A 10,000-nucleotide genomic window follows, 5' to 3' on the forward strand; every position below is an offset into this window, starting at 1 on the left:
TACCCCTCTAACTACCACTCTACTCTAACTACCACTCTACTCTAACTACCACTCTACTCTAACTACCACTCTACTCTAACTACCACTCTACTCTAACTACCCCTCTACTCTACTCTAACTACCCTCTACTCTAACTACCCCTTTACTCTAACTACTCTAACTACCCTCTACTCTAACTACCCTCTACTCTACTCTAACTACCACTCTACTCTAACTACCCCTTTACTCTAACTACCCCTCTACTCTACTCTAACTACACTCTACTCTAACTACCCTCTACTCTACTCTAACTACCACTCTACTCTAACTACCCTCTACTCTAACTACCACTCTACTCTAACTACCCCTCTACTCTACTCTAACTACCACTCTACTCTAACTACCCCTCTACTTCTACTCTAACTACCCTCTACTCTAACTACCCCTCTACTCTACTCTAACTACCCTCTACTCTAACTACCCCTCTACTCTACTCTAACTACCCTCTACTCTAACTACCCTCTACTCTAACTACCCTCTACTCTAACTACCCTCTACTCTAACTACCATCTACCTAACTACCCCTCTACTCTACTCTAACTACCCCTTTACTCTAACTACCCTCTACTCTAACTACCCCTCTACTCTAACTACCCCTTTACTCTAACTACCCCTCTACTCTAACTACCCCTTTACTCTAACTACCACTCCACTCTAACTACCACTCTACTCTAACTACCCCTCTACTCTACTCTACTCTAACTACCCTCTACTCTAACTACCCCTTTACTCTAACTACCCTCTACTCTAACTACCCTCTACTCTAACTACCACTACTCTAACTACCCTCTACTCTACTCTAACTACCCTCTACTCTAACTACCCTCTACTCTAACTACCACTCTAACTACCCTCTACTCTAACTACCCCTCTAGACCTGAACTATTCACCTGAATGTACAGAGTGATGGACTGTAGAGGTCTGAGGAGTAGAGATGTAATACTGCTGTGAAGACCTGAAGCTTCATTTATACATAGGGGCCTGAATGGGAATGTCTCCTATGGGGACTAAACAGCATCACACATGAATCCAGTTGGGCTCATTGGTCCACCAGAGTCTCAGCTTCACAGTTGAGACACAATTTATGGAATTCAAGACTGTTTTAGGGACCAGAAATATTCAGAGACACCATTTCGAACAGGAGACAATAACACATTTCTAGTGGGCATGTCTGTAAAGGGGAGACTCGTGGGTACCCCAGAGAACCCAATTTACATTCACTGATCTGGAGGTCAAGCTAGTGTGACATGGTTGGTACCGATGGATTCATCAGGTCTAGTTTCATATGATACCAGTACTTTCACTCTAGCTCTAAAACTGAGCCCGCTGCAACCTCTGAAACGTCAGCGACTAAGTATCCGTTAAATGTGACTGCAATGTTTTGTGTGTTCATGGTTTCAGACGGCCATGGTGGGCTACCCCGAGGCTCTTACTGACCCATCCTACCACTGCCAGCTTGCTGACCCTCACCTACCCTCTGGTGGGCACTACGGTGTCCCGCCGGAGACCAAGAGGGAGAGTTGGACTGAGCAAGGTGAGCAGCTTCAAGCTTCTTTTATGGCTAGTGCAGTGCCCGTTCAGAGCATGCCCGTTCAGGAGCATGCCCTTTCAGAACGGGCCAAACACTTGGCTTGTGGCGTTGCTACTTGCAAGCTTCTCAAGAACTATTCTCATACAAACAACTTGACACTGGACACAGCGCTTCCTTTTGTCCTCAGCAGTACACCTGAAGCCCCGCCCCTGCTGCTGCACAGAGCGCTGGGTTCTGGTTTAAGACGGATTCCGTCTTGTTTAAATATGACGTCAGGTTCTCGTATGTAATCGGAGCGACTCGGGGAAAACAACTCTGAAGGAATCGGATTCCCTTCGCGGGACGTTAAGACTGTTGTATTAACGTTGTAAAACCCAATGCGAAATCATTCAGGTTCACTAGAAACTCCAGGACTGAGCGGGCAGGCTGTCAGACACCTGCTGCAGTAAAATGAAGGTTTTCTAAAGCGACTCTGGGGCTCGGAGAAACTACGCTTAGTCTGTAGGGACCGCCAAAACCAACACAATGATACCTGAGACTGAAGATAATAAAAAATAACCCTGAACTTGATTCATGACCTTCATTGTATACACTCGATACACCTTAATCTAAACCAATTACACACTGCATTCAAATTAGGCATGTAACATGTCACACGGAACTGCTAATGAACCTTCTACTAGTGTAGATAACAGGATGCCCTGCAGAACGTAATACATAAACACAAACTCTCAACCAGACGGCTCCTTTCTGGCCAGAACCAGAGCGCTGGCCGCTTCTTTATTCATATTGAACTTGTGTCCAAATTTCCCCAAATTGGCCAAAACACTCCACGGGGTCCCCAGCAATACACCTGCCAAGTGTGAAGTCGATCTGATCAGGCGGTTCTTGAGACATGCGAAAGACAAACCCACGTACCCACAGACAGAGATTCCTCACTATAAAGGCAGATAAAGTCACTCGGGTTTTGGAAACCTAAAGAATGTGGAACTGTCTTTTTATCTGTGTTCATAGTGTTTCTTTTCCTCACACCAACACCACACAGTGACGTGTTTTCTTGTTCTCCTGTTGCTCTCTCAGTGGTTTGAGTCGCAAAGATCCACGCTGCAGCTCTGATCATCGGAGAGCTGTCGGAGAGTCCAGTCACTGGAGTTCAGTCAGGTCCTGCTGGACCAGTGGCTGAAGGAGCAAGGTGTTCCTGGGTTACAAGGTGAGGAAGTCTAATAGACTTACAAGGTGTTCCTGGGTTACAAGGTGAGGAAGTCTATAGACTTACAAGGTGTTCCTGGGTTACAGGTGAGGAGTCTAATAGACTTACAAGGTGTTCCTGGGTTACGGCAGACTCCAGATCAGCTTTGATTGGCTGTTTTTCCTCCTCAAGCCTGTTAAATCTGGCAGATGCCGTTAGGAGCACCTGAGGACACGAGGGACATGATTTATATCAGATTACCTGTCTCATGCACTACTGTCAGGATACAGCGACCGTTTTATAAAAAAAACAAAAAACATTTTATCAGATTTGCTGTTTTTACCCAGTGTGTGTGTGTGTATATATATATATACTATAGTCTGTATCAGTATATTGAGTATATACTTAACTTAAGCTGAGCTCAAGATAAGCTCTTCAATAGAAAAAACACCAGAGCTCAACTACTACTACTTTAACGATCTGTTTGTTTCCATGTTGTCCAGGCATCGACACCCGCCGTCTGACCAAAAAAGATCCGAGAGAAGGGCACCATGTTGGGGAAGCTGGTTGTGGACGGGGACTCCTGAGGACAGTGTTCCCTTTGATAACCCAGACCAGAGGAACCTGGTCCAGGAGGTCTCCATGAAGGTAACCCACCCAGATGCTTCAAAACCTGAAACCAAAGCTTTCAACTCAATCCTAAATCCTGTCTTCATATTATCATCACATTATCTGAAACATGAAGGAAGTAGAAGAAATGAAAAGGATGGATGAGATTGTCCTGATACATAAATCACCATCGCCACCATGTTCTGATCAGACACATTACATCACAACACCAACTAAAGCAACATGAAAACAGTCCTGGGGCGCGTTCCAATAGTCCCTTTTGCTTAGGAAGGTTCCTACGGAGTGAAAATGACCGTCTCAGTATCTCAGTAGCAGCCATGATGAGAGCTGTTAGGATCCTCTAAATGCTGAGGAAAGGAGCTTCAATGCTTCCTTTATTATCTCCTTTAGGATACACTGGAGCATCCTTTACCAAAGGAAAGGAGCTTCAATGCTTCCTTTATTATCTCCTTTAGGACACACTGGAGCATCCTTTACCAAAGGAAAGGAGCTTCAATGCTTCCTTTATTATCTCCTTTAGGACACACTGGAGCATCCTTTACCAAAGGAAAGGAGCTTCAGTGCTTCCTTTATTATCTCCTTTAGGACACACTGGAGCATCCTTTACCAAAGGAAAGGAGCCTCAATGCTTCCTTTATCATCTCCTTTAGCAGAGGACACACTGGAGCATCCTTTACCAAAGGAAAGGAGCTACAATGCTTCCTTTATTATCTCCTTTAGCAGAGGACACACTGGAGCATCCTTTACCAAAGGAAAGGAGAGAATAACATCTCACAATTCCTTGCGGCCTCAGCATGTAAAGCGACGCACCATTCGGCCGTTCATAATAACGTGCAGCTGATAGCAGCTGACAGCAGCTGATAGCAGCTAGTAACAGCTAGTGGCAGCTAGTAGCAGCTGATAGCAGCTAGTGGCAGCTAGTAGCAGCTGATAGCAGCTGATAGCAGCTAGTGGCAGCTAGTAGCAGCTGATAGCAGCTAGTAGCAGCTGATAGCAGCTAGTGGCAGCTAGTAGCAGCTGATAGTAGCTAGTAGCAGCTGATAGCAGCTAGTGGCAGCTAGTAGCAGCTGATAGCAGCTAGTAGCAGCTGATAGCAGCTAGTAACAGCTAGTGGCAGCTAGTAGCAGCTGATAGCAGCTAGTGGCAGCTAGTAGCAGCTGATAGCAGCTAGTAGCAGCTGATAGCAGCTAGTAGCAGCTAGTGACAGCTAGTAGCAGCTGATAGCAGCTAGTAGCAGCTAGTGGCAGCTAGTAGCAGCCGATAGCAGCTGATAGCAGCCGATAGCAGCTAGTAACAGCTAGTGGCAGCTAGTAGCAGCCGATAGCAGCTAGTAACAGCTAGTAGCAGCTAGTAGCAGATGATAGCAGCTGATAGCTCCAGCTAGCTCCAGCTAGCTGTCCTTGATCTGACCCCCAGACCTATTAATGTGATTCCTTCTTTGCTTATTTCTCCAGGAGCTCCGAGTGTTCAACCCCAGCGGTGGTCTGAGAATCACCGTGGTGGACTGCGGCATCAAATCCAACCAGATCCGCTGCCTGGCTCAGAGGGGGGCCCGTGTTACCGTGGTACCCTGGGACCACCCGCTGGACCCTACAGGTCTGTCACACACTGCTGCTGCTAATCAGGACTCATCATGACTTCAACTCCGCTATCCCACCTGGACTCAAGGATGACCTGATTAGAGTTTGGTGGTCAAAGGTCACCGTGACCTCACAAAACAGGTTTTTGGCCAGAATTAATAAGTTAATTATGACAATTTCACACAAATATCTAACAGGATAACATGATGAAGTGATGAGTGGTTTCATCACGGCAGTCGACCCTGGAAGAGTTTTCTTATATGATAATCTCACTGACTGCTGAAGGTTCTCTTCCAGATGATCTGTTTGGTCCAGCTGAAGGATAAGATGAGATGAGATGAGATATTCCTTTATTAGTCCCACAGTTAGTGTGGGAAATGGGGAGAATCAGGAGAGGGCGATGATACCGGGAGAGATGGTGATAAATAAAGTGGCGTTGTTTCCAGTCCGACTCAATAAAAGGCTGTTACTGTTCACAGAGGTTGACCGTGTGATATAGATAATATAGATGTTATATATGATATAGATGATATAGATGTTAGATATGATATAGGTGTTATATATGATATATATGATATATCCAGCCTCCAGCAGTAACACAGGCTTTATTTCTGGTGTCTTTTCAGATTTCGATGGTTTGTTCCTCAGTAACGGCCCGGGGGATCCTCAGTTCTGTCAGACCACCATCAACAACCTGAGGAAGGTGGTCAACGTCCAACGGCCCAAACCGCTGTTCGGTATCTGCCTCGGACACCAGCTGCTGTCTCTAGTCATCGGAGCGAAGACCTACAAGATGAAGTTAGTACCTCCAACTCCTCAGTCCTCTGCCCCCCCATGTAGTAATAATAATAACTGTATTTCTATAGCACCTTTCAAAACAAGGTTTCAAAGTGCTTTCCAATAAAAGCATGATAGAAATAATGAACACCCAGAACTTCAAACCTAAACAAAGTAAAACCCTATAAATAGTTCAACAGTTAAGAAACAGCCAGAATATCAAAGTGAGTCTGAAGAAGAGATTTAAAGGAAGATACTGAGATCCTCAGGTAGGGAGTTCCACAGCGGAGGGGTCCGGACGGCAGAAGCCCGGTCGCTCACCGCTGTTGACCGTTTGGATTCTGGACCTGTTAGTAGGACATCGATCCGGCTCACAGGGAGTCAGCAGATCATGGATATAGGCAGGAGCCAGACCATCAAGGCTTTAAAAACAAGCAGCACAACGTTCAAATCAACTGTTAAAGTCACAGGTAACCAGTGGAGGGCAGCGAGGACCGGTGTGACGGTGTGACTGTGAGACTGACGGTGTGACTGTGAGACGGTGAGACGGTGTGACGTGGTCACTCCTCTCAGTACCAGTTAGAAGCCTGGCAGCGTTCTGGATTAACTGAAGTCTCAGTTTGTAACGAGTTTCATCAAACAGAGTAGTTTAGATGTGACTTTAAGTTTCGACTGTAAACACCACAACGTCTATCATCTCCGTCATGGATGTTAAAGTCCAAGTCTTTTTAAAATATGTATTTATATTTATTTGATATTGACTGAAGTCCACACCTCAGATTAGATTTCATTGTGAGCGTACTGCTGATGTGCTCTCCCGTCTGGAGCTCAGCTTATACAGGACAGAGACAGAAATGTGTCCTCGGTGACCTGAACCAGGGAACCTCTTTAAAACCTCTAGAAACAGCTGGCTCTCTAAACCGTTACGCTCTCTAGAAACACAAACTGTGTCTGTGGAGAGTTGTGATGTGAACTGCAGATTGTGCTGCTCTCAGCAGTCTGGCCTCCCCCATATGAGCACTGAGCAGCCTTGTTATGAGAAAGGCTAAACACACAAGACCAGCCGGTCCTCTCCTCGCTGGACAACAGCCACATCTGTGAGACTTTATCGGGCTCTCTGTGAAGGTCACGGCGCTGTGAAGGTCACGGCGGGCAGCGAATGTTCCTGTCGCTTGGCTGGAATGTTGTCGGCATCTCGACAGACGAGGAGATTGTGCGATTGCAGTGGAATTCCAGTTCCAGATGGTTCACGGGGCTTCCTTGTCAGAAGCTAGAGGAATATCAGTATTACGCGTGGCGGCTGCGTGGCTTGATTCGCGCGTCGGGTGTTCACACCAGCTGTGTTTCTGCTGCTGTCAGCTCTTTCTTTCTACATAGAGTTTGTCTTTTAATGTCTGTTTCATTTCATCATAAATATCATTTATATTTATTTTAGACAGAAAGGTTAAGAAACGTGTGGCAATTAGTAAATAATAGTAATAATCCACAATTAAATCTCCGTACTATATTCATTCATGGAGGTCTCCAAGTCACTGCATGTTCTACAACACTGTCCGGCACATATTTCAGAATAAAAGCCTCGTGTTAACAAATGAAGGAATTCTGTCCACAGAAAAAACGCTTGAGGGCTTTTATTTTGAAATGAAAGCAGGAAGTTTTGATTTAAAAACAAGTCTTTACTTCTTTTCATGTCTGTAACATTTTCTACAGATAGAGATGTAAACTGTTGTAATGTTGCTGATATGATGTTAATATACAGTCAATAGATCACCTCCACTGTCTGTTGTTGCTGTGAACCGCGGCTCGCGTCAAAAATAGGCGAGACCTCGAATCTCTAGAAGAGACGCAGCTGAGACGCGTCTCACGCGGCAGTGTGGCGGCTCTAACCTGTTAACAAGGATGCTGAAATAAAAACCAACAGGTAACGCAGCCGCCACGCTGCTGACGTTCCCGGTGTGTCCCGGGCTTTAGTCCTCATTACATGTTTTCTCTTCACCTGGACCTGGAAGTCCACAGCTTCATCTAAATGTGTGTCTGGTAAACACGCTGGATTGTGCTTTTCACTTTGTTCTGCACGTCATCAACCTGTTAAACTTTTATCCTTGATATTAAAATGATTTGAAGTACTTTGATTTCCAGGAAAATGCTTTTTTCAGTTGTTTCTTGGTTGAATTCACTAAACACTAAATTATTTTTTCCAAAAAGGGATCAGAGAGACGTTGCGTTTTCTCGTAGTTAAAAATTAGGAAAATGCATCTCTTACTTTTAATACTTAACGTAACTTTTCAGAACTCCCATCATGCTTTAAATAATGTTTTAAATAATGTTTTAAATAATGTTTTAGGTTGCAGTGAATGCATTTTAAAATGGAAACACAGGTTGTTGTTTAACGCTTTGACCAGTAGAGATCAGACGGTTGTGGGCAGATGTGTTGAGGTTATTGATGGCTGATATATTTTGTTCTGTAAATAAGAGAAACATATATATATATATATATATATATATATATATATATATATTCATTAAGAATGATGCAGCAGATAAAGAGTCCTTAGAATCTGTTGATGTTGATGATCTTCTTCTGTGAAAGGAGGACGACACCAGCTGGTCTGTCTGTGATTTCTCTCTCGTCTCAGATACGGTAACCGTGGCCACAACCAGCCGTGCATCCATAAGGGAACGGGTCGCTGCTACATCACCAGTCAGAACCACGGGTTCGCCGTGGACCCCGACACCCTGCCGACGGACTGGGACGTCCTCTTCACCAACGCCAACGATCACACCAATGAGGGCATCGTGCACAACACACAGCCACTGTTCAGGTAACGGGCTCAGTGCCTAACCCTAACCCTAATGTTGATGTGATGATGATTATTATTATTATTATTATTATTATTATTATTATTATGCATATAGATATTAGATTATTATTATTATTATTATACATATAGATATTAGATTATTATTATTATTATACATATAGATGTTAGATTATTATTATTATTATTATTATTATGCATATAGATATTAGATTATTATTATTATTATTATTATTATACATATAGATATTAGATTATTATTATTATTATTATTATTATACATATAGATGTTAGATTATTATTATTATTATTGTTATTATGCATATAGATATTAGATTATTATTATTATTATACATATAGATATTAGATTATTATTATTATTATTATTATGCATATAGATATTAGATTATTATTATTATACATATAGATATTAGATTATTATTATTATTATTATTATTATTATGCATATAGATATTAGATTATTATTATTATTATACATATATAGATGTTAGATTATTATTATTATTATTATTATGCATATAGATATTAGATTATTATTATTATTATACATATAGATGTTAGATTATTATTATTATTATACATATAGATGTTAGATTATTATTATTATACATATAGATGTTAGATTATTATTATTATTATTATTATTATACATATAGATGTTAGATTATTATTATTATTATTATGCATATAGATATTAGATTATTATTATTATTATTATACATATAGATGTTAGATTATTATTATTATTATTATTATACATATAGATGTTAGATTATTATTATTATTATTATTATACATATAGATGTTAGATTATTATTATTATTATTATTATGCATATAGATATTAGATTATTATTATTATTATTATACATATAGATGTTAGATTATTATTATTATTATTATTATTATGCATATAGATATTAGATTATTATTATTATGCATATAGATATTAGATTATTATTATTATTATTATACATATAGATGTTAGATTATTATTATTATTATTATTATACATATAGATGTTAGATTATTATTATTATTATTATTATACATATAGATGTTAGATTATTATTATTATTATTATTATGCATATAGATATTAGATTATTATTATTATTATTATACATATAGATGTTAGATTATTATTATTATTATTATTATTATGCATATAGATATTAGATTATTATTATTATACATATAGATGTTAGATTATTATTATTATTATACATATAGATATTAGATTATTATTATTATTATTATTATACATATAGATGTTAGATTATTATTATTATTATTATTATGCATATAGATATTAGATTATTATTATTATTATTATACATATAGATATTAGATTATTATTATTATTATTATTATACATATAGATGTTAGATTATTATTATTATTATTATTATACAT

The 10,000-nt window shown here is 40.2% G+C and overlaps 1 protein-coding gene across 1 annotated transcript in view; it reads left to right on the forward strand.

Moving 5' to 3' along the window:
* Positions 1–1,439: 1,439 nt before the first annotated feature.
* Positions 1,440–10,000, forward strand: part of cad (carbamoyl-phosphate synthetase 2, aspartate transcarbamylase, and dihydroorotase) — a 56,114-nt gene continuing 47,553 nt past the window's right edge. The window contains 12 exon segments of the mRNA XM_037762933.1: positions 1,440–1,494; positions 1,496–1,573; positions 2,651–2,660; positions 2,663–2,710; positions 2,713–2,735; positions 2,738–2,780; positions 3,263–3,285; positions 3,287–3,334; positions 3,336–3,407; positions 4,844–4,985; positions 5,596–5,767; positions 8,383–8,568. Of these exon segments, the coding sequence (XP_037618861.1) occupies positions 1,447–1,494; positions 1,496–1,573; positions 2,651–2,660; positions 2,663–2,710; positions 2,713–2,735; positions 2,738–2,780; positions 3,263–3,285; positions 3,287–3,334; positions 3,336–3,407; positions 4,844–4,985; positions 5,596–5,767; positions 8,383–8,568 (893 nt within the window). The 5' untranslated portion in view covers positions 1,440–1,446.

Source organism: Sebastes umbrosus, unplaced genomic scaffold (assembly GCF_015220745.1).
Source record: "Sebastes umbrosus isolate fSebUmb1 unplaced genomic scaffold, fSebUmb1.pri scaffold_114_arrow_ctg1, whole genome shotgun sequence".
Lineage (NCBI taxonomy): Eukaryota > Metazoa > Chordata > Actinopteri > Perciformes > Sebastidae > Sebastes > Sebastes umbrosus.